This window comes from Dryobates pubescens, chromosome 22, assembly GCF_014839835.1.
Source record: "Dryobates pubescens isolate bDryPub1 chromosome 22, bDryPub1.pri, whole genome shotgun sequence".
NCBI classification, from domain to species: Eukaryota; Metazoa; Chordata; class Aves; order Piciformes; family Picidae; genus Dryobates; species Dryobates pubescens.
Genome location: NC_071633.1, coordinates 14,502,070 through 14,523,548, shown reverse-complemented (window position 1 = coordinate 14,523,548; position 21,479 = coordinate 14,502,070). Strand labels below are relative to the sequence as shown.

At 65.6% G+C, this 21,479-nt stretch overlaps 4 protein-coding genes across 4 annotated transcripts; 1 reads left to right on the top strand and 3 right to left on the bottom strand.

Moving 5' to 3' along the window:
* Positions 1-1,842: 1,842 nt before the first annotated feature.
* Positions 1,843-3,693, bottom strand: TMEM216 (transmembrane protein 216). The gene is made up of 5 exons (XM_054171954.1): positions 3,640-3,693; positions 3,318-3,419; positions 3,112-3,204; positions 2,088-2,289; positions 1,843-1,978 (listed from the first exon to the last, which is right to left on the bottom strand). The coding sequence occupies exons 1-5, from the start codon at positions 3,650-3,652 to the stop codon at positions 1,963-1,965; spliced, it is 426 nt and encodes a 141-aa protein (XP_054027929.1). The 5' UTR covers positions 3,653-3,693; the 3' UTR covers positions 1,843-1,962.
* A 1,134-nt stretch (positions 3,694-4,827) lies between these two features.
* TMEM138 (transmembrane protein 138) lies at positions 4,828-7,570 on the bottom strand. Its single transcript, XM_054171950.1, has 5 exons — positions 7,507-7,570; positions 6,290-6,531; positions 6,036-6,207; positions 5,148-5,223; positions 4,828-5,046 (listed from the first exon to the last, which is right to left on the bottom strand). Exons 2-5 carry the CDS (start codon positions 6,415-6,417, stop codon positions 4,934-4,936), a joined length of 489 nt encoding a protein of 162 aa, XP_054027925.1. The 5' UTR covers positions 6,418-6,531; positions 7,507-7,570; the 3' UTR covers positions 4,828-4,933.
* Positions 7,571-9,150: 1,580 nt separating this feature from the next.
* On the top strand, positions 9,151-10,972 carry LOC104299789 (lysosomal membrane ascorbate-dependent ferrireductase CYB561A3). The gene is made up of 5 exons (XM_054171691.1): positions 9,151-9,365; positions 10,040-10,248; positions 10,328-10,482; positions 10,663-10,819; positions 10,949-10,972. The coding sequence occupies exons 1-5, from the start codon at positions 9,182-9,184 to the stop codon at positions 10,970-10,972; spliced, it is 729 nt and encodes a 242-aa protein (XP_054027666.1). The 5' UTR covers positions 9,151-9,181.
* Positions 10,973-12,997: 2,025 nt separating this feature from the next.
* On the bottom strand, positions 12,998-21,206 carry TKFC (triokinase and FMN cyclase). Its single transcript, XM_054171970.1, has 17 exons — positions 21,046-21,206; positions 20,749-20,938; positions 20,553-20,663; positions 20,271-20,452; positions 18,842-18,920; positions 18,614-18,703; positions 18,492-18,526; positions 18,322-18,406; positions 18,163-18,252; positions 17,034-17,150; positions 16,757-16,876; positions 16,029-16,166; positions 15,123-15,229; positions 14,922-15,025; positions 14,780-14,813; positions 14,574-14,663; positions 12,998-13,238 (listed from the first exon to the last, which is right to left on the bottom strand). The coding sequence occupies exons 1-17, from the start codon at positions 21,049-21,051 to the stop codon at positions 13,086-13,088; spliced, it is 1,731 nt and encodes a 576-aa protein (XP_054027945.1). The 5' UTR covers positions 21,052-21,206; the 3' UTR covers positions 12,998-13,085.
* Between the last annotated feature and the right edge of the window lie 273 nt (positions 21,207-21,479).

Sequence of the window (21,479 nt, the reverse complement as noted above, 5' to 3'; positions counted from 1 at the left end):
CCCTCCCCCAGCTGTGTCCCTTTGCGGGGGTGGGGACATGGTGTGGGGGTGTCCCATGCTTAGCTGAAGGGGGGGGGGGTTGGAGTTGCAAGGCCTCACCCTGAGTCCTTCCAGCAGAGAAGGAAAAGAGAGAGCCCAGGGCTGGTTGAGGTGAGCTGAAGGGTGACACAAAGTGACACCCAGAGGTGGGTGGGTGCCAGCCCTCCGGGGGGGACACCACCTCCCCCCCCCCCCCCCCCTTCTGAACTGTTGTGGCTGGCCAGGAGGAACCCACCTCTGGGAGAAGCTTTTTAGGTTGAAATCACCACAAAAAAATGGAGGAAAAAGAGATCAAAAGAACAAAAAAAAAAACCCAACCCCCAAACCCATAAAATCCCAAAGCCCATGGTGTAAAAAACAAAATCACCCAACCCTGAAGGGGGGGCTGGGGAGGGGAGGGAGGGGAGGGGGAGGGAGAGGGGAGAGGGAGGGGGAGAGTTGCATTTTTTTACTTCAAAAAGGTTTAGTTTTTCTTTCCAAATAGTGGGGGAGAGGGAGAGAGAGAGGAAGGGGAAGGGAGGGGAGGGGGGGGAGGAGGAAAAGAAAACACAGAGCTAAAAGCCCCTTGCCCCCCCCCCCCCTCCCCTCCCCTCCTCTTAAGCACCCAGCAAGGCTCTGCCTCCCTCCCCCCCTTCCCTCCTCCTGCTCTCACAGTGATTAGATTTGTTTTGTCTTTCTGATAGGTTGGAAATTAATTGTGTAATAAACTCCAGGATCTTGTCAATCTTTCAGCTGGGGCCTCGGGGCTGCTGCCCTCCCTCCCTCCCTCCCTCTCTCTCTTCCTCTCCCTCTCCTCCCTTTGAGTGGCTCTGAGGTAACAGGGAGGGGCCCTGGGGCTTTGGGAGGGGTGGGTGGGGGGCTTTGGAGGTGGTGTTGGGGGGGCTGGTGATGCCCCTCTGCCCGCTCTCCCTGACCCCTTCATCATCCTCTGATAACTCTTGAGGGGCTTGTGGTGCCCCTGTGCCTGCTCCCCTTGACCCCTTCCTCATCCTCTCACCCCCCGAGGGGCTTTCAGTGCCCCCCCCCCCCCCCCGAGGGGCTTTCAGTGCCCTCTCCTGCCCCCCCCCCCCCCCGAGGGGCTTTCAGTGCCGCCCCCCCCCCCCCCCGAGGGGCTTTCAGTGCCGCCCCCCCCCCCCCCCGAGGGGCTTTCAGTGCCGCCCCCCCCCCCCCCCCCCCCCCGAGGGGCTTTCAGTGCTGCCGCCCCCCCCCCCCCCCCCCCCGAGGGGCTTTCAGTGCCGCCCCCCCCCCGAGGGGCTTTCAGTGCCGGCCCCCCCCCGAGGGGCTTTCAGTGCCGGCCCCCCCCCGAGGGGCTTTCAGTGCCGGCCCCCCCCGAGGGGCTTTCAGTGCCCCCTCCTGCCCCCCCCACTCCCCCCCCCCACCGAGGGGCTTTCAGTGCCCCCTCCTGCACACCCCCCCCCCCCAGGGGCTTTCAGTGCCCCTCTGCCTGCTCTCCCTGACCCCTTCCTCATCCTCCGGTGCCCCCCCCCCCCGGGGGGGGCTCTCGGTGTGCCCCTCCTGTGCCACCCCTGAGGGGCTCTCTGTGCCCCTGTGCCTTCCCTCCTGCCCCTTCTTTCCTCCTCCCACCCCTTTTTGAGGGGGCCTGCTGTGCCCCCCGGGTTGGTTTGGGGGGGGGGGGGGGCAGCTGGCAGGCCCTTGAGCGCTCCCCCAGCTGCTGGGGGCCAAGGCCCAGGGCCAGGCAGCAGGTAAAAATAACTCTTTATTGGAAAATAAGTCCATGCTGGTGAGAAGGTAGAAAAAGGGACACCAAAGATCTCCCACTCCTGCAGCCCTGGAACCGAGCTGCAGCTCACAGACCCACCGAGCTCCCTGGCACCAGCCCCCTGGCACCAGCTCCCTGCCACCTCGCCTACCTGTGCCACTCTCTGCCCCTCTGGGCCAGGTCCTTTGGCATGGCACGTGGCCTCAGTAGGAGTCCACACTGTGAAGAAGGGAGGAAGGGGAAGGTGTCAGTGCCCGAGGCCAGCCTGGCGTCTTGCTGTGCCACCGGCAGCACCCGGCTCTGCCCCCCACCCCCCAGAGTGTGGTACCTGGAGAAGGAGACCAGTGCCAGGATGCCCAGCAGCAGCTCCCCAGCATAGAAGAGCAGGAGGATGGCATTGAGGATGGCCTCCAGGCGCAGGGCATAGGTCTGCAGCAGCAGGTAGTAGGTGGCCAGCACGGCTGCAGGGACGGTCAGGGCCAGGCTGATGGAGAGGGGCAGCCTGCGCTGGCACAGGTTGCCCTTGGAGCCTGCAGGGGGAGGGGAGGGGGGGCTCTGAAGTTGGGGGATGTGGCAAAGGGCTGTGGCTTCCCAGCTCTGCCTGCTTCCAGTGCCATGCAATCAAAGATTGGTTGGCAGAGGTCTTTCAGGTCATGGAGCCCACCCAGCACTGCCAGGGCACCACCAAAGCCTGGCCCTCAGCACCACAGTTCAGAAACCCCTCCAGGGATGGGGACTCCACCACTGCCCTGGGCAGCCTGGGCCAGGCCTTGATGACCCTCAAGGAAAGGGAACTTCAAGTCCAACCCCTGGGGCAGCTTGAGGCCATTGCCTCTTGTCCTGTCACTTGTTGCTTGGCACCAGAGACCAACCCCTACCTGGTTCAAACTCTGTTCAGGGAGTTGCAGAGCCAGAAGCTCTCCCCTCAGCCTCCTCTGCTCCAGGCTCAACACCCCCAGCTCCCTCAGCTGCTCCTCTCCAGCCCTGTTCTCCAGAGCCTTCCCCAGCTCTATTACCCTGCTCTGAACCTTCTCCAGCTCCTCAATGTCCTTCTGGGAGTGAGAGGCCCAAAACTGACCCCAGAATTCCAGCTGTGGCCTCAGCCCAGGGGACAATCCCTGCCCTGCTCCTGCTGGCCACACTCTTGCTGCTCCAGGCCAGGCTGCTGGTGGCCTTCTTGGCCAGCTGGGCACCCCCTGGCTCACCTCCAGCTGCTGTCACCACCCTCCCAGGTCCTTTCCCACCAGGCAGTTTCCAGCCCCTCTGCCCCCAGCCTGGAGCCTTCCTGGGGCTGTTGTGACCCCAGTGCACCGCAGGGGGACGCCACCCTCCCGGCTGTCCCCAGCACTTACCAAAGAAGATGCGAGTGGCTTCAGTACTGAGGTAGAGGAAGAGGAGCACCACGTCCAGCACCAGGTTGGTGAAGGGGTAGGGCAGCAGCAGCACTGCGGGCACAGCCACAGAGCTGCCCTCAGGGCTTGCTCTGCCCCTAGCCTGGGCGCGGAGGTCTAGTGCCCGGCGTGGGTGCAGGGAGGCTGGGCTTTGGTGGGGGGCTCACCCTTGTACACGAAGATGAATCCCTCCAGGAGGAAATAGGTTGCGCTGTACCAGCCGTTGAGGAACAGCAGGACCTGGAGCGGGGCCGAGGAGCGCTGGCGGCCTGCGGGTGCGAGGCGGCCATGGGCGGGGTGGGGGCCGCGCAGAGCCCGGACGGCCCCGCTCCGGACCGCGCCCCGCTGAGCTCTGCCTTGCTCCCCTCCCCCACCCTGCACCCCCGGGGCTGTCCCCCGCGGGGCTGCTCCCTTCTGGGGCCGTCCCTCCCGCTGCCCTCCCTGGCTCCCCGGAGCCGTCCCCCCTGCTCCCCGCCGCCCCGCACTCACTCCTGGGCGCCATCTTCCATCGCCATGGAAACCGCCGCCCGCGCGCGGCCGCTCTCTCCGTCCGCTCTCTATGGTTTCCGAGGGGGTTTGAGGCCTGCGCCGCGGCCGCTCTCTCCGTCCGCTCTCTATGGTTTCCGAGGGGGTTTGAGGCCTGCGCCGCGGCCGCTCTCTCCGTCCCCTCTCTATGGTTCAGGAGGGGTTTGAGGCCGGCGCCGAGGCCCCTCTCTGGCTGCCCTCCATGGGAGCCTTTGAGCTGCGGGTTCGAGTCCCGCGTCCCGCCGAGGGGGCTGAAGGGCCAGGCAAGCAGCGAGCACTTCTTCCTCCGGTTCCCCTTCCGCTTCTGCCACCTTGGAGTCTAACTGCAGGGTGGGGAAGGCCACCAGGAGGGCAGCTGCCATCACTGGGAGTGAGAGTATCCCAAATCCCAGCATGGTGAGGGTGGGAAGGGACCTCTGGAGATGATCCACTCCAACCCCCCTGCCGAGGTAGTCTCACCTAGGGAAGGCCACACAGGAACACACCCAGGTGGGTCTGGAATGTCTCCAGAGATAGAGACTCCACCACCTCTCTGGGCAGCCTGTCCCAGTGCTCCCTCAGCCTTACATTAAAGAAGTTCCTCCTCATCCAGGAACTTCTTATGTCCAAGTTTGTGCCTGTAACCCCTTGTCCTGGGCACCACTGAACTGAGCCTGCTCCCATCCTGCTGACCCCCACCCTTGAAGTATTGCTCAGCATGGATGAGATCCCCCTCAGGCTGCTCTTCTCCAGGCTAAACAGCCCCCATCCCTTCCCTCTTTCCTCATCAGAGATGTCTCAGTCCCCTCAGCCTCTTTGCAGCCCTTTGCTGTACCCTCTCCAGCAGCTCCCAGTCTCTTGCACTGCAGAACCCACACTCCATTCCAGATGTGGCCTCACCAGGGCAGCAGAACCTCCCCTGACCTGCTGGCTCTTAGTGCACCACAAGCCCTGGCTGGAGAGCACAAACACCAGGAAACTTCTGGAAAAAAACCAAACCCAACACTCATCCCCTTTTATTCCTTTCCCTCTTGCCACAAGCACTCAAGTCCCAGCAGGAGCTGCAGCCCCGGGCTGGACCTTCCCACCCCGCCAGCCAGGCTGCGCTGGGAGTCCCCTGCCGCCAGCCGAGCTGCGCCAGGCGCCGGCGGAACACAGGCAGCTGGAGGAGCCTGAACCCTTCCCCAGCGGAGCCAGCAGAGGGCAGAGAGGTGCTGGGGGCTGCCGGCAAGCCGAGGAGGGCGGGGGGTGGGCGGCCCAGAGCTCGCTGGGGGCCCCATCAGCCCCGGAAGTGTGCAAACTCCTTGCGCAGCCAGAGCGAGTCCTGGTAGAAGAGAGGGTCCCCCAGGTGCACTGCTGTCCTCTTGTAGAAGTAACAGTAGAGCACGGCTGCTGTGGGGGGGGTTGAGAATAGAACTGAGGTTAGGCAGCCCCCACAGGCTCCCCAGGAGGGGTGGGAGCCTGGGAGGGAGCTTGTGCCCACGAGCCCTTACCCAGCCGCTGGAAGACGAAGAGGGTCTGGAGGCTCTCGGTCCACACGAAGCGGCTGGGGTCTCGCCAGCGCAGGTTCTGAGGCAGGCAGGCAGACAGCAGGCAGGAATCACACCCCTGGTAGTTTAGGGGCAGCACCCCACACCTCTGCCTCCCTTGGGCTGGCTGGGAAGGGGCTAACCACCCCCCACCCCCCACCCCCAACCCCAAAAGTTAAGCAGCTCAGGGGATTTAGCCAGCGAGCCAGGGCCTATTCTGGCTTCAGACTCCAGATCCCTGCAAATCCCTGGCAATCCCCTGCCAGGATGGTGTGGGCAGCACTGTGCCTGCTGCCTGCTGGGCACCCTGGCACCACCTGGGCCCCCAACCCTGTTCAAACCGTTTGCCCCTCTTGCTTTGGGGCAGTGGAGTGAGGATGCAGCCTCACTCCGAGGGTGTTCAGGGCCTGGGCAGAGCTTGAGGCTGCTCCTCCAGGTGGTGGTGGCAGGGGAAGGGGACAAGAGGGAGCTGAATGTGAGGAGGGAAGGGTGGTGCTAGGACCCCTGAGAGCCCCCAGTGCTGCCAGCAGAGAGGGGGCTGCTCCCCACCCCAGGCTCTGGTGTTTGCTGGGGATTAATCCCAGGTAAAACAGGAGCTGCTGTCGTGGCCTTCAGCTGGGGATTACCCCAGCCTGGGCTGCTGGGAGCCAGCAGAGAGCTGGAGCTGCCCAGGGGAAAGAGGATTTTCCAGCAGGTCACGGCCTTTAGGGAAGGGGCTGGGATGGGGGCAGCTCCCTTCCAGCCTGATGCCAACCACAGGGGCAGGGTGGACACCAAACTGTCCCTGCAGTGGCTTTCTTCTCATGAGAGAGGGCCTTCAAAAGGAGCAGCCCCAAGCCCACCCCAGCTCACCATAAGCCAGATGTGGAAGGAGATGCTAAGGGCCAGGTAGGCTGCTGAGAGCAGGATGGTGCCCTTGAACTTGTGGAAGAGGAGGTTGACCAGCCCAGCTTGGAAGACAAAGGTGTTGAAGAACATGAGGAAGATGATGATGACATTGAAGAGGATAGCAATGTCCTGGATGCTGCAGGGAGGAGAGAGAGGTGGTGGGATCCCCAGCCCAGCCCTCCCCCCTGTGCTGCCTGCTGTGCCCACCCCGTGCTCACATGAAGAGGACGAGCTGGACGGCGGGGGCCGTGCGGAGCAGCTCCGAGAAGGAGTTGACAAAGAGGTCATAGGAAAGGAGGACAAACTGCAGGAACAGCACCAGGCTGTAGTTGCTGGTCTGGAGCATCTTCTCTCCCCAAGGACTGGAGCCTTCAGCTCCAGCATGCCCAAGGGCAGAGCCAGCTCATGGTTTGGAGCTGAAGGGCTCAGCGTTGCCTCTCCTTACAGCCAGGACCTGGAGCTGGGACACACACAGAGAGGTTTTGGTTGCATCCCCACCCCCTGCCCTGCACCTCACAAACCTCCTCAGCCAGGAAGCTCCAAGCAGGGCCAAACCCAATGGCTCCTGCCACGCTGAGCCACTCTCTGCCCCTGCTCTGCAGGATGAGCTCTCTTGGAGAAGCCATCTGCCCTTTCTGCTCACCCCACACCAGGGCTCAGGTTTTGGCCTCTCCTTCCCCCAGCTCCTGGATGAGGGAGGTGTGTGAGTCCCAGGCAGCACCATCCAGGCAGGTTCCTGCCCCCCCCCAGGCTGCCAGCAGCTGCTGGGCAGTGCTGAGCAGGCCACGCTACAGGGACAGGTTTGGGCACGCTGTGCCCCAGCGCTGCCCTGCTTCACCCCACCCCTGGACAGCCCAGCCCTGCCTGGGGCTGCTGGGGATGAGGACACAGGCAAGGAGGGAGGCTGGCTGGGCACAAGCAAGGTGGCACAGAGCCCTCCTCCTGCCCGCTCCCGACAGCCTGGGGAAGGAGGGACGGGACACAGAGGGAGGTGAGATGGTGCTGGGAGGGATGAGGGATGAAGGGGGCCAGGACGACTTGGGGTCCCCCATGTCCCGGCAGCAGAGTCCTTCCTTCAGCGAAGGAAGCCACAGGGCTGGGGGGGGGGAGGTGTGGAAGGGGGAGGGAGAAAAGTGGGGGGAGAAAAGGAGCAGCTCCCCGCCCGCCCCCCGATCCCATCCCCTCCCTGCGTCGTCTCCAAGTCCCCTCGGCCTCCCTGCGTGACCCCCGGGACCCTCTTCTCCCCTCACGCAGCCCTCGGCCCCCCTCGACCCCAGTCCCTCAGGAGGCCTCAGCACCGGGCGGGGGGAGGGGGGATGTTCCCCCGCAGCACCCCCGCGCCGGTAAGCGGCCGATGGCTCCCGCTCCCCGCGGTGCTGCGGGTAGCCGGTGGTCCCCGCCGCCTCCCGCAGCCCGGCCGCGGCCGGGCGCTGACCTGCGGCCGCCATCTTGCGTCTCCAGGGTAACGGCGCAGCCACAGAGGCGGCGGCGGAAGTGGCGGCGCTGGAGGGGCGGCGCCGCTCTGGCCGCCGCTCTCTATGGTCTCGGGGGTGTGGGGGGGTGTGTGGCGCTGGAGGCTTGGGCGGCGGCCACCATCGAGGCGGGAGGCCAGAGCGGTGCCGGCCGACATGGAGGCGCTCGGCGAGGCTGAGGGGGCGGCGGGGCCGAGCGGGCGGCGGGCGGGGCTGAGGTACGGCCCCGGGAGCAGGCCGGGCCCCGGTTGCCCCGCGGCTGCGGGAGCCGTGGGGCCGGCTCCGTGCTCCCGAGGCCGGGAGGAGCCCTAGGTTCGGGCCCGCCCCGTGTTGCCGGCGCCGCAGGAGCCGTGGGGGCGGGCTGTGTGTCACCAGGCTTCAGGGGAGCTGTGGGGCCTGACCTCTGCCACCGGGGCTGGAGGAGCCCTGGAGGAGCCGGGGGGTCAGGCCCTGTGTCGCCAGGTCAGAGGGAGCCATGGGGCCAGGCCCTGTGCCACCAGGCCTGGAGGAGCTGTGGGGCCAGGCCTCTGTCCCCGGGGCTGGAAGAGCTGTGGAGGAGCCGTGGGGCCGGGCCCCACGTCCCCAGGCTTCTGGGGAGCTGTGGGGCCAGGCCCTGTGCCACCGGGTCTAGGGGAGCTGCAGAGCCCTGGCAGCGAGGGAATCCTGAGTCCAGACCCCACATGCCCAGGCTCTGGGGGAGCTGTGGGGCCAGGCCCTGTGTCACCAGGTCTGGAGCAGCCTTGGGGCCAGACTTCACATCCCCTTTAGGGCTGCTGTGGGGTACTGGCTTTGAGGGAAGTGTGGGGTTGCTGAGCCCTGTGACCAGCACTGGCAGGCCTCAGAGAGAGTGGGTGGCTGAGCTCATGGTCCCATGGGTGGCTGATCTGGGTGGGGACAGAGCCAACCCCTGCCCCACCAGGGGACACAGATAGCTATTTCTGGAGGCAGATGCAAATGGCCAGGCAAATGAGCACAGCCCCACTCCTGCCAGTCCCCTGCTCCAGCCCTGTGGGCTGAGGGGCAGCACCCTGAGGGCAGGGTCTTGCCTGAGAGGCTCTTGCCCCACCCATGGAACTGCTGCTGGCACAGAGTGGGTAGAAGGGTGCTGGGGGCTGCCAGGATCCAGGGCAGGCTGTCTCTTTGCACCCATTTGGGGTGAGCCCTCTGCTGTGGGTGCAGCTGGGGGAGATAGAAGGTGCTGAGGAGGGCTTGAGAGGGAGTGCAGGTGCCAGTGGGGGGGATGGAAGTGTGGCTGAGGTGCAGATTTGGGGGTGCTGAGGGGTTGGAAAGAGCAGGGATGTGTGAGAGGGAAGGAATTACTGGGGGGGGGGGGACACACACAATGCAGTGGGGCTGGGGTTACAGGAGACACTTCAGACCCTCTGTGGTGCCCTCTTCCTTGGGGTGCAGCGTGCTGGTGCCCAGAGATCTGGCTCTGAAGGGCCCAGTCTCACACTGCATGGGCAGCAGCTGGTTTAGGGCCACCCCTCTTTGGGTTTGCCTGCTTCCCCTTGTGGCCTGGCTCCTCCCTGGGGCTGGCTGCAGGCAGCTGAGGGCTGGGGCTGGCTGCCGGCGGTCCCCAAGGGAGCCTCAACGCTCAACTTGCTCTTCCCCAGCAGCCAGCAGCCAGGCACTGTGATGTGGGACCTGCCTTTCCTGCCCTTCAGTGCCCTCCTGGCTCTCCTGGGCGTTGTGTGTGTGGCCTTTGTCAGTGCCTGGTGCCAGTACTGGCGTGGAGGCTTCGCTCTGGATGGCAGCGCCCGGACCTTCAACTGGCACCCGGTGCTGATGGTGACAGGCATGGTGGTGCTGTATGGTGCAGGTGAGTGGCTGGGAGGTGTGCTGCCAGCACAGCTCCTTCCTGAGCCAGCAGTGGGCCCTGGGGGCCAAGAAGGCCAATGGTCTCCTGGGGGGCATGAAGAAGAGTGTGGATAGTAGGTCGAGGGAAGTTCTCCTGCCCCTCTACTCTGCCCCACTCAGGCCACAGCTGGAGCACTGGGGCCAGCTCTGGGCTCCCCAGCTCAACAGAACTGCTGGAGAGAGTCCAGGGGAGGCTCTGGAGGGGCCTGGAGCAGCTCTGTGAGGAGCAAAGGCTGAGAGCCCTGGGGCTGTGGAGCCTGCAGAAGAGCAGCCCCAGAGGGCAGCTGAGCAATGCTCAGCAAGAGCTAAAGGAGCTGGGGGGGGCAAGAGGCTGGGGCCAGACTCTGCTGAGTGGTGCCCAGGGCCAGGCCCAGGGGCAGAGGGCACAAAGTGGCAGGCAGGAGGTTGCCTCTGAAGCTGAGGAGAAAGTTGTTTGGGGTGAGGGTGCTGGAGGCCTGGAGCAGGCTGCCCAGAGAGGTTGTGGAGTGTCCTGGTGTGGAGAGCTGGCAACCCCCCCTGGGCACTGTGCTGCTGGGCAAGCTGCTGGGGGTGCCCTGCTGGGGCAGGGGGCTGGCTGAGCTCCAGAGCTCCCTTCCCACCTCACCATGCTGGGTCTGGGGGATTCTCTGCCTACAGCAGCCCTGGTGTACCGCCTGCCCCCTGCCTGGACCGGCCCCAAGCTGCCCTGGAAGCTGCTCCACGCTGGGCTGGCCCTGGCTGCCTTCACCTTGGCCGTGCTGGGGCTGGCAGCTGTCTTCCGCTTCCACAACCAGCAAGGGACCCCCAACATGTACTCCCTGCACAGCTGGCTGGGGCTGGCCACTGTTCTCCTCTTCTCCTGCCAGGTGGGTGCTGCTTCAGTCCTCATCCCCACCCCTGCCCCCCAGCCCTCGGGCTGCTCACCCTGCCCTCTGCTCCCCGCAGTGGCTGGCCGGCCTCGCTGCCTTCCTGCTGCCCTGGGCTCCTGCCTGGCTGCGTGCCCTCTACAAACCCCTCCACGTCTTCTTTGGCTCCACCATCCTCATGCTGTCCCTGGCCTCCTGTCTGTCAGGCATCAATGAGAAGCTTTTCTTCAGCCTGTGAGCACGGGGCTGGGCAGGGGAGGCAGGGAGGGAGGGGGCTTGGGGCCGCTGGTTGCCTGCGGCAGCGAGGGGAAGCGAGCAGGTTTCAGCCTCAGCAGTGAGGTTAAGCTGCAGAGCTCCCTGCTGAGGGGAACCAGGGAAGAAGCTCTTAGGTGCCTTTTCTGCCCCCCTCCCCAGGAAGAATGGGACAGCTGCATACAAGCTCCTGCCCCCTGAGGCTGTCTTTGCCAACAGCCTGGGGCTGCTGCTCCTCCTCTTCGGGGTGCTGGTGCTGGGTGCCCTGGCCAGGCCCAGCTGGAAGCGCCCCGACGCCGACTGCCCGGACGCTCAACAGGTACCAGCTCTGGGGCCACACCAGCTCACAGGGGGGCTCTGGGGAGCTCTGGGTGGTCTGCCCCTGGGGCTGGGGAAGGGGTTGGAGAAGGGGTTGCGGGCACTGGGGTCACTCAGGCTCTCCCCACAGCCGCTGCTCGCCGCCGAGCGCTGACACCCGAGGCTTCTCCTGCTCCTCCTGGGGCTGCCGGCCCTGAGCCCTTCAACTCCAGCACTTCCCTGCCTGCTCTGCCAGCTCCCTCCAGCCTCACCCTGGCCAGGAACTCCTGCTTCCTGCTCCTGATGCTCCTCTGCCTGTGTGAGGAATGGGCTCAGCTCCCCTGTGGCAGAGATGGGGCTGTGCTGAGAAGGTTCCTTCGCCTCCTTTGTGGCCTCCTTGTATTGGCCTCCTGCCTGCTGCAGGCAGCAGCAGTGGGATCATGGAATCATGGAAATGTTTGGGTTGGAGAGATCTTCACTGCCAGGGCACCACCAAACCATGGCCCTCAGCACCACAGCTCCACTGCCTTGAAGCCCCTCCAGGGATGGAGCCTCCAGCACTGCCCTGGGCAGCCTGGGCCAGGCCTTGACAACCCTTAAGGGCAAGAAACTGTTCCTCATGGCCAACCTGAATCTCAGCTCCAGGACATTCCCTCTTGTGCTGTCACTTGCTCCTTGGCACAAGAGCCCAACCCCCACCTGGCTCCAGCCTCCTTGCAGGGAGCTGCAGGGAGCCAGAAGGTCTCCCCTCAGCCTCCTCTGCTCCAGGGCTCAACACCCCCAGCTCCCTCAGCTGCTCCTCCCCAGCCCTCTTCTCCAGCCCCTTCCCCAGCCTGGTTGCCCTTCTCTGGCCCTGCTCCAGCTCCTCAATGCCCTTCTGGCAGTGAGAGGCCCACAACTGACCTCAGGATTCCAGCTGTGGCCTCAGCAGTGCCCAGTGCCCCTGGGCAATCACTTCCCCACTGCTGCTGGCCACGAGATTTCTCTGATGCTTCTGCATTTCTATTTCTGATGCTGCTGCCCCTGTCCTCAGACCTCCACGTGCCAGCTCTGTCCCATCCAGCTGTGCCAAGCCCTCCCTGCACCCTTCAAGGCTGCAGCCAGAGCTGTCAAGAGCCTCCCTGGGTCAGAAGCCACCAGAGCAGGCAGCACCACCATGCCTTGCCCTTCCCTGAGCTGCTGCTGCCACTTCCTCCACCCCCAGGGGTGTGGGACCAGCCAAGGGGTCTCCCTGGGACCCTCATGGACTTGTAATAAATGCTGCCTTCTGCAATGTTTCTGTACCCACCTTCTTGGGGTCAAGAGGGGTGGGGGTCCCAGGAGCTGGGGTGGCAGCAGTGGGTGCCTGGGGAGCAGGTCCTGGGGTTTGTGTCACCTCTGAGGATCTGCATTGTCCTTGCTGGCTCTTTGTCTGCTCCACCCTGTCCCCTGCTTCCTCTTTGTCCCTTTCATAGATTAGTTTTGGTTGGAAGGGACCTTGAAGGTCCAACCCAGCACTGCCAGGGCAGCACCAAGCCATGGCCCTCAGCACCACCTCTCCAGGGCTCCGAAGCCCTTCCAGGCATGGGGACTCCACCACTGCCCTGGGCAGCCTGGGCCAGGCCTTGGCAACCCTCAAGGGCAGGAAATTGTTCCTCATGGCCAACCCAAACCTCCCCTGGGGCATCCTGAGGCCATTGCCTCTTGGTCCTTGGGAACAGAGACCAACCCCCACCTGGAAAGAGCCAGAAGGTTTCCCCCCCAGCCTGTTGTCCCTCAGCTCTTGATTCTCTCAATGGCTCCAAGCTCCTTGCAGGGAGCTGCAGAGAGCCAGGAGCTCTCCCCTCAGCCTCCTTTGCTCCAGGCTCAACACCCCCAGCTCCCTCAGCTGCTCCTCCCCAGCCCTCTTCTCCAGCCCCTTCCCCAGCTTGGTTGCCCTTCTCTGGCCCTGCTCCAGCTCCTCAGTGTCCTTGCAGCAAGGCACCAACCCTCTCCTCACCCCCACCCTGTGCCTGGGACCTCATGAGCCCTGTGGCTTCCCCTCCCAGCACCTCGTGAGGAGGGCTGGTGGCCACCCCAGCAGCTTCCTTCCTCCCTCCCCCAGGAGCACAGCACCAGCTGCACCTCTCTACTGCTGTGCCCCTTGGGTGGGGGGACACATCCTGGAGGAGCTGGGTACAGCCCCACCACCCTCTCAGGGGGATGGATGCTCCAGGCCAGCTTTGGGTGACCACAAAGGTTTATTTGGGGCCCATGGGGGGTTACTCTCAAGGCCCTTCCTGGCTTCTGGAGGTGATGCCCTGCTGCCCTCAGCCCTGCAGCCCCTCCAGCACCGCTCGCAGCACCCCTGCCGCTGCCACAGCCCCGGGGTCAGGCTGCAGCAGCTGGGCTGAGCTGATGTAACTGGCTCTGCCTGCTCCAGCCTCCATGGTCCTGGTGGCCTCTGCTGCTGCCTCTGCACTCTGCCAGGGGGTGGGGACAAAAAACAGACAAGGATGGAGAGGGACAAAGCAACCCCAGGAGAGGTGCCAGGAGCAGCCTGGGCAACCGGCACGGTGATCCCCACCCCCAGTTCATCCCTCCCAGCCTGGTGTTAGCACAGCTGGGGGGACATGGGATGGGGGCTGGGGGGGCAGAGGGTACCCCAGCTGGCACCTCCCAGGAGTGGGGACTTGCCTGGGATTGGCACTGCTCGGGGAATGGGGGAGCCTGAGTTGTTTTCTCATGGGGGACAGACTCCCTTCAGCTGTCCCTTCCTAAGGGACAGGGTCCCCTCCTCAGCTCTCCCCTCCAAGCCATCCCTTCCTAAGGGACAGAGTCCCCTCCTCAGCTCTCCCCTCCAAGCCATCCCCTCCTAAGGGACAGGGTCCCCTCCTCAGCTATCCCCTCCAAGCCATCCCTTCCTAAGGGACAGAGTCCCCTCCTCAGCTCTCCCCTCCAAGCCATCCCCTCCTAAGGGACAGAGTCCCCTCCTCAGCTCTCCCCTCCAAGCCATCCCTTCCTAAGGGACAGGGTCCCCTCCTCAGCTATCCCCTCCAAGCCATCCCCTCCTAAGGGACAGGGTCCCCTCCTCAGCTCTCCCCTCCAAGCCATCCCCTCCTAAGGGACAGGGTCCCCTCCTCAGCTATCCCCTCCAAGCCATCCCCTCCTGAGGGACAGGGTCCCCTCCTCAGCTATCCCCTCCAAGCCATCCCTTCCTAAGGGACAGGGTCCCCTCCTCAGCTATCCCCTCCAAGCCCTCCCTTCCTGAGGGACAGGGTCCCCTCCTCAGCTATCCCCTCCAAGCCATCCCTTCCTAAGGGACAGGGTCCCCTCCTCAGCTATCCCCTCCAAGCCCTCCCTTCCTGAGGGACAGGGTCCCCTCCTCAGCTCTCCCCTCCAAGCCATCCCTTCCTGAGGGACAGGGTCCCCTCCTCAGCTATCCCCTCCAAGCCATCCCTTCCTAAGGGACAGGGTCCCCTCCTCAGCTATCCCCTTCAGGCCATCCCTTCCTGAGGGACAGGGTCCCCTCCAAGCCCTCCCTTCCTGAGGGACAGGGTCCCCTCCAAGCCCTCCCTTCCTGAGGGAGGATTGTCCCCACAGTCCCTGCTTTCCTAGGGCACAGGAGACCAACCCCTCCTCAGGTGTCCCTCCCTAGGGGACAGGCTCCTCACACCCTCCTCACACAGCTCCCAACTCTCTCTTGCATCCAGTGGCAGCTGCCCCAGGGCACTGCAGAGGGAGGTGGCCCTGCTTGTCCCCAGGGACGTGCAGATGCCAGCCCCCTTCCCAGACGTCCCCTGCCCCCCTGCCAGTACCTGCACAGCAGCGGAAAGCACCGGGAGCAGCTCGGCCCCAGGGCTGCGCAGGGCGTGCAGAGCCTGTGCTGCAGCACACAGCGAGTCCAGCTGGGACAGATGGGCACAAGGGCTGAGAACCGTGGCTGTGGCCCAGCTGGCGGCCACCAGGGCCTGTGGGCACCGGGGTGGCGCTGCCTGGCGTGCCCCAGGCCACCGGCACTCACCATCGTCCTGTCCCCCGGCGCGGCTCCGCCGTACCTGCGTGGGGTTGAGGCAGGGATGGGCTTGCTAGGACCCTGCAGAGGATTTGGGGGGGCCCAGGCAGGTCCCCAGGGTGGGGGTGGGGGGGGGTCCCGCGTCACTCACTTCTGCATGGCTTGGATGCCAGCATCCATGGCATCGGCCCACGCCGGGAGGTCGCTGCGGCGGAGCAGGGGCCGGGCGGCTGCCGTCAGGAACAGCCCGTAGAGCTGCGGGGACACAGGCACCACCCCGCGGTTGGGAGGTGGGGGGGAAGGGGCACGAGTGGGGCCCCCCAGGGTGACAAACCAGCCCCCCTGCACTCACCACACCAGAGGAGCCACCCATCTTCTCCAGCAGCAGGTCAGCCAGGGCGGAGAGGAGCTGGGCTGGGGCTGCCGGCGGCGGCCCCGCACGCAGCCACTCCTGGATGGCTGCAGGGATGGAGGAGGAGGGCGGGATGGGAACCTTCCTGCGGCCCCGTGGGGGCCAGCTGGGGGAACACCTAATTGCCCAAGGGCTAGCTAAGGATGCCTGGGGGCAAGCAGGGCCAGCCCCCTCCAACGCCCTGGGGCAGCTGCCGCTGGAGGCAGGGAGATTTGGGGGGCCGTGGCTCCCAGGGTGCGAGGAGCCTGGCCCCTAGGGAGGGCCAGCAGAGGAGGCAGTGGTTCCCTGTCCCCTAGGGAAGTATGGACTGCGGGGACACCCCCTCAGGAAGGGATCTATTGGAGGGGACCCTCTCTGCCCCCCAGGGAGGGCCAGCTCGGAGGGGACCCTCTCAGCCCCCCAGGGAGGGACGGCTCGGAGGGGACCCTCTCTGCCCCCCAGGGAGGGACGGCTCAGAGGGGACCCTCTCTGCCCCCCAGGGAGGGACGGCTCAGAGGGGACCCTCTCTGCCCCCCAGGGAGGGACGGCTCGGAGGGGACCCTCTCTGCCCCCCAGGAAGGGACGGCTCAGAGGGGACCCTCTCTGCCCCCCAGGGAGGGACGGCTCAGAGGGGACCCTCTCTGCCCCCCAGGAAGGGACGGCTCAGAGGGGACCCTCTCTGCCCCCCAGGGAGGGCCGGCTCAGAGGGGACAGGACCTGCTCCCCAGCTGGAGATAACACCTGGAGTCTCCCCCATTCCCCAGGCAGTGGCAGTCCCAGGGAAGTCCCCACTCCTGGGACGTGACAGCTGGGGCACCCTGTCCCCACAAGCCCCCAGCAGCACCCCCCCGAGGTGCCAGCACCCACCTCGGGCAGCCCGGGCGTGCGTGTGGCCGCAGTCCCCGTCCCCGGCAGCGCGATCCAGCTCGTTCAGCTGCTCCTCCATGCTGAGCAGGGCGCTGCACACCCTCCCCAGCACCAGCTGCACCCTTGCCGTGCTGGGCCCTGCCACGAGGGGGTGGCACCCGGGAGGGGGTGGCACCCAGGAGGGGGTGGCACCCAGGACAGGAGGATGGCACCCAGGACAGGAGGATGGCACCCAGGATGGGCTATCTCTCAGGACAGGAGGGCACCCAGGAGGGGATGGCACCCAGGAGGAGGATGGCACCCAGGACAGGAGGATGGCACCCAGGATGGGCTATCTCTCAGGACAGGAGGGCACCCAGGAGGGGATGGCACCCAGGAGGAGGATGGCACCCAGGACAGGAGGATGGCACCCAGGACAGGAGGATGGCACCCAGGATGGGCTATCTCTCAGGACAGGAGGGCACCCAGGAGGGGATGGCACCCAGGAGGAGGATGGCACCCAGGACAGGAGGGTGGCACCCAGGAAGGGATATCTCTCAGGACAGGAGGGCACCCAGGAGGAGGGTGGCACCCAGGAGGAGGGTGGCACCCAGGAGGAGGGTGGCACCCAGGAGGAGGGAGGATAGCTCCCCTTATCCACCCCCAGAGGAGAGAGGGAAACTGAGGTGTGGGAAGGTGAGAGCCCTGAGGGACCTGAGCCCCTGAGCCCCCCCCCCAGCTGCCTGTACCCGTGGTGGCCTGATGCTGCACGGTCCCTGGTCCCTCCTTTGGTGCTGGCAGCTCCTGTCTCTGGCTCGTTGCAGGTGCTGCAGCCAGGTTGGGCCAAGCCATGGCCGTGGTCTTGGCATCTGGAGCAGGAGGAGGTGACAGGAGGCTGGGTGCTGGCTCAGGGGCCCCTGGCTGCCTCCTCACCAGGCTGCGCAGGACACTCCCTTGACCTCCTGTGCTGGATGTCCCAACGCCCAGGGCATGCCAGGTCCCCATCCCAGGGCACCAGGCACTCACCAATCAGCCTCACAAGCTCTTCATCCACCAGGAGGAGGGTGAGGGACACCCCAGCCATCTCCAGGGCCGTCATGAAGGAGCCCAGCAGGGCCCGGGCGATGCGGACGCCTCTGCGCTCTGTGGGCACGGCAGGGGCTCAGGGAGGGGGGAAAGGCTCTCCAGAGGCCAGGGAATCAGGGAGGCACAGAATGGCTTTGACTGGAGAACACTCTCAAGATCATGGAGCCCCAAACCCTTCCCCCAGCACTGCCAGGGCACCACCAAACCATGGCCCTCAGCACCACAGCTCCAGGGCTTGGAAACCCATCCAGGGATGGGGACTCCACCACTGCCCTGGGCAGCCTGGGCCAGGCCTTTACAACCCTCAAGGGCAAGAAACTGCTCCTTATGTCCAACCTAAACCTCCCCTGGGGCAACTTGAGGCCACTGCCTCTTGTCCCAGCACTTTCTGCTTGGGAGAAGAGCTTGAATTCCACCTGGCTGCAGCCTCCTTGCAGGGAGCTGCAGAGAGCCAGCTCTCCCCTCAGCCTCCTTCTCTCCAGGCTCAACACCCCCAGCTCCCTCAGCTGCTCCTCCCCAGCCCTCTTCTCCAGCCCCTTCCCCACCTTCGTTGCCCTTCTCTGCCCTGCTCCAGCTCCTCAATGTCCTTCTGGCAGTGAGAGGCCCAAAACTGACCCCAGGATTCCAGCTGTGGCCTCCGCAGTGCCCAGCCCAGGGGACAATCCCTGCCCTGCTCCTGCTGGCCACACTCTTGCTGCTCCAGGCCAGGCTGCTGGTGGCCTCCTTGGCCACCTGGGCACCCCCTGGCTCACCTCCAGCTGCTCCCCCTGCCAGCTCCTTTCCCACCAGGCAGTTTCCAGCCCCTCTGCCCCCAGCCTGGAGCCTTCCTGGGGTGGTTGTGAGCCAAGTGCAGGACCCAGCTCTTGGCCTTGGTGAACCTCCTGCCATGGATCCAGCCTGGCCAGACCCTTCTGCAGAGGCTCCAAGCATGTCCACACTGCCAGCCAGTGTAGTGTCACCTGCCAAGTGACTGAGGGTGCCCCAACAGCCTCAGCCAAACCACTGCTGAAGGTCCCAGTGCTGAGCCCTGGGGGCACACCAGAGCCTCCCCCCCTGCCCCCCAACTCACCCAGGCAGCGCACAGCGGCGCCAGCCACGATGCCCAGCTCCAGGTAGGACAACCCTCCCAGGTTGTTCACCACCAGCACCACGGAGGAGCCTGTAGGGGGGGGAGCAGAATGAGGCCCCTGAGCTGGGGGAGGCTGCGGAGGGCCGGGGGGAGGCTCACCAGGGCCGAGGGGCAGGCGGGAGGCGTTGGAGGGGTCTGTCATGTGAGCCACCATCCTCTCCACCGCTTCATCTGCCGGCAGCAGCTGGGAGGGGGCAGAGTGGGGGCTGTGAGGGCAGTGCTGGGCAGCAGGATGCTTTGGGGGGGAGGGCAGCAGGCCCCCCACTCACCTTCATCCTGCGCACCCCTGCCTCGCCGTGGATCCCTGTGGAGGGAGGGTGGCATCAGCCCACGCTGGGGGCACCTCCCACACCTGGCAATGGTGCCAGGGCCATGGGGGGCAGATCCTCACCCAGGCCCAGCTCCATCTCATCCTCAGCCAGCTGGAAGGTGGGCTTGGAGCCCGGGACACTGCAGGGAGACAGGCTGAGCCCCAGGGTACCTGTGTGGGGAGAGAGGTGAGGTTAAGCCTGGGGGGGCAGAATCTGATTTGCCCTGGGGGCTGTGAAATACCAAGAGGGATATAAGGGATGGGGGTTGGGGGACAAGGCAGAGCCCCCAGGGTGTTCCACACACATACCCATGGCTTTGGTGACTGCTGACACCTTCTCAAAGATCTCATTCAAGCTCGCCCCTGCCTCAGCCAGAGCCCCTGCCACCTGCAAAGGGCAAAAGCATGGGTGGTGGGGGCTCCATTCCATCCCTCCCCCAAACCCCACAGGGCCAGGAGCCTGGGCACCACCAGCTGCCTGCCTCCAGACCTTGTGCACCAGGATGGTGCCACACAAGCCTCATCTGCCAGCCTTCCTGGGGGCAGCCCCACAGGGCCAGGAGCTGGGGCACCACCAGCTCCCTGCCTCCAGCCCTTGTGCACCAGGATGGTGCCACACAAGCCTCGCCTGCCAGCCTTCCTGGGGGCAGCCCCACAGGGCCAGGAGCTTGTGCACCACCAGCTGCCTGCCTCCAGCCCTTGTGCACCAGGATGGTGCCACACAAGCCTCGCCTGCCAGCCTTCCTGGGGGCAGCCCCACAGGGCCAGGAGCTGGGGCACCACCAGCTCCCTGCCTCCAGCCCTTGTGCACCAGGATGGTGCCACACAAGCCTCATCTGCCACCTTTCCTGGGGGCAGCCCCACAGGGCCAGGAGCTTGTGCACCACCAGCTCCCTGCCTCCAGACCTTGTGCACCAGGATGGTGCCACACAAGCCTCATCTGCCACCTTTCCTGGGGGCAGCACCACAGGGCCAGGAGCTTGTGCACCACCAGCTGCCTGCCTCCAGCCCTTGTGCACCAGGATGGTGCCACACAAGCCTCATCTGCCAGCCTTCCTGGGGGCAGCACCACAGGGCCAGGAGCTTGGGCACCACCAGCTGCCTGCCTCCAGCCCTTGTGCACCAGGATGGTGCCACACAAGCCTCATCTGCCAGCTTTCCTGGGGGCAGCCCCACAGGGCCAGGAGCTTGTGCACCACCAGCTGCCTGCCTCCAGCCCTTGTGCACCAGGATGGTGCCACACAAGCCTCGCCTGCCAGCCTTCCTGGGGGCAGCCCCACAGGGCCAGGAGCTTGTGCACCACCAGCTGCCTGCCTCCAGCCCTTGTGCACCAGGATGGTGCCACACAAGCCTCATCTGCCAGCTTTCCTGGGGGCAGCCCCACAGGGCCAGGAGCTTGGGCACCACCAGCTGCCTGCCTCCAGACCTTGTGCACCAGGATGGTGCCACACAAGCATCGCCTGCCAGCCTTCTTGGGGGCAGCCCCACAGGGCCAGGAGCTTGGGCACCACCAGCTGCCTGCCTCCAGCCCTTGTGCACCAGGATGGTGCCACACAAGCCTCGCCTGCCAGCTTTCCTGGGGGCAGCCCCACAGGGCCAGGAGCTTGGGCACCACCAGCTGCCTGCCTCCAGACCTTGTGCACCAGGATGGTGCCACACAAGCATCGCCTGCCAGCCTTCTTGGGGGCAGCCCCACAGGGCCAGGAGCTTGTGCACCACCAGCTGCCTGCCTCCAGACCTTGTGCACCAGGATGGTGCCACACAAGCCTCTCCTGCCAGCCTTCTTGGGGGCAGCAAAGGCGCTGTCATCCCCCACCACCACCATCCTGACGTCGGCGCCCTCCGCCCGCGCCCGCTCCAGCGCCAGCCCGAAGTTCAGCCGGTCCCCGGTGTAGTTCTTCACGATCAGGAGGGTGCCAGCTGGAGGAAGAGGAGGGTTTGGAGGTGAAGCTCAGGCAAAGCAAGGAGGTGAAAGCCCAAGCAGCAACCCCCACCAGGTCCTTCCCCCCCTGCCCCTTACCTGCTCCCGCCTGCGTCACCGCTCTGACGGCAGCCAAGATGCTGCCCACGGCCGGGGAGGTGAAGACGGCGCCGGCCACCACGCCGGTCAGCATGCCCTGCCCGACGTACCCTGGAGGAGCAGGGGGGGCTCTCAGGGGCTGTCCCGGGGGGCAGCCAGCCCGGGGGGGTGGTGGTGGCGGCGGTGAGGGGCTCACCTGCGTGGGCAGGCTCGTGGCCAGAGCCCCCTCCCGACAGCAGAGCCACCCGGCCGCGGATGGCCGCCAGGTCGGAGCGCAGGACCACCCGGTGGCCCCGCAGCAGCTGCAGGCCGGGGTTGCAGGCCACCAGCCCGGCCAGGGAGTCGTCAGCACAGCTTGCCACCGAGTTGATCAGCTTCTTGGAGACCTGGGGGCACGGAGAGGTGGTGGTGGCGGGGTATGGGAGACGGCCAACCCAAGCCCCGTGGAGGCGGAAGGGGGCAGCGAGGGGCTCCCCCGCCAGCTCGGGCTCACCTCCATGGTGGCACAGAGGAGCCCAGGCTGCCTTCAGCTCCGAGTCCAAACTCTGTCGGGAAGTGGCAGGGAGGGCAAGGTCCACCACAGGGCAAGGACTTGTCCCCGTGGGGACGGCCTGGCCTGGCACATGGACAGCAGGAGGGGGACAGGGCGGGATATGGGGTGACTGGTGGGAGGGAGGAGCTGAGGTCGGTGTCGTCTTTGAATGGGGGGGTGTAGGGGGAACCGAGGTGGGGTAAGGCTCACAGCAGAGACCTCCTCATAGAGTGAGGGACCAGGATGGGAGTACCTCCAAAGCAGAGACCCCATCCTGGGGTGGGAGGAGACCAGGGTGGGATCATCCCCATGAGCAGGGATCCCACCCCAGGGTGGAGTGGAGGCAGGGAGGGACGTTGTCCCTGGGGAAGAGGAGGACCCAGGAGTGGGTGCAT

Bases quoted from the DNA above. Each gene is read 5' to 3' on its own strand.
- TMEM216 (XM_054171954.1), bottom strand. The intron at 3,205-3,317 runs GTGAGCCCCCCA...CTGTGCCCGCAG, and splicing joins ATTCATCTTCGTGTACAAGG to TGCTGCTGCTGCCCTACCCC. The intron at 2,290-3,111 runs GTAAGTGCTGGG...CTCCCCCTGCAG, and splicing joins AGCCACTCGCATCTTCTTTG to GCTCCAAGGGCAACCTGTGC.
- LOC104299789 (XM_054171691.1), top strand. From the start codon at position 9,182: ATGTGGGACCTGCCTTTCCTGCCCTTCAGTGCCCTCCTGGCTCTCCTG. The intron at 9,366-10,039 runs GTGAGTGGCTGG...CTCTGCCTACAG, and splicing joins GGTGGTGCTGTATGGTGCAG to CAGCCCTGGTGTACCGCCTG. The intron at 10,483-10,662 runs GTGAGCACGGGG...CCCCCTCCCCAG, and splicing joins GAGAAGCTTTTCTTCAGCCT to GAAGAATGGGACAGCTGCAT.
- TMEM138 (XM_054171950.1), bottom strand. From the start codon at position 6,417: ATGCTCCAGACCAGCAACTACAGCCTGGTGCTGTTCCTGCAGTTTGTC. The intron at 5,224-6,035 runs GTGAGCTGGGGT...TGCCTGCCTCAG, and splicing joins CCTTCCACATCTGGCTTATG to AACCTGCGCTGGCGAGACCC. The intron at 5,047-5,147 runs GTAAGGGCTCGT...CCCCCCCCACAG, and splicing joins CTTCGTCTTCCAGCGGCTGG to CAGCCGTGCTCTACTGTTAC.
- TKFC (XM_054171970.1), bottom strand. The intron at 20,664-20,748 runs GTGAGCCCCTCA...CTGCTCCTCCAG, and splicing joins CCACGAGCCTGCCCACGCAG to GGTACGTCGGGCAGGGCATG. The intron at 18,253-18,321 runs GTGAGCCTCCCC...CCCCCCCTACAG, and splicing joins CCGCCTGCCCCTCGGCCCTG to GCTCCTCCGTGGTGCTGGTG.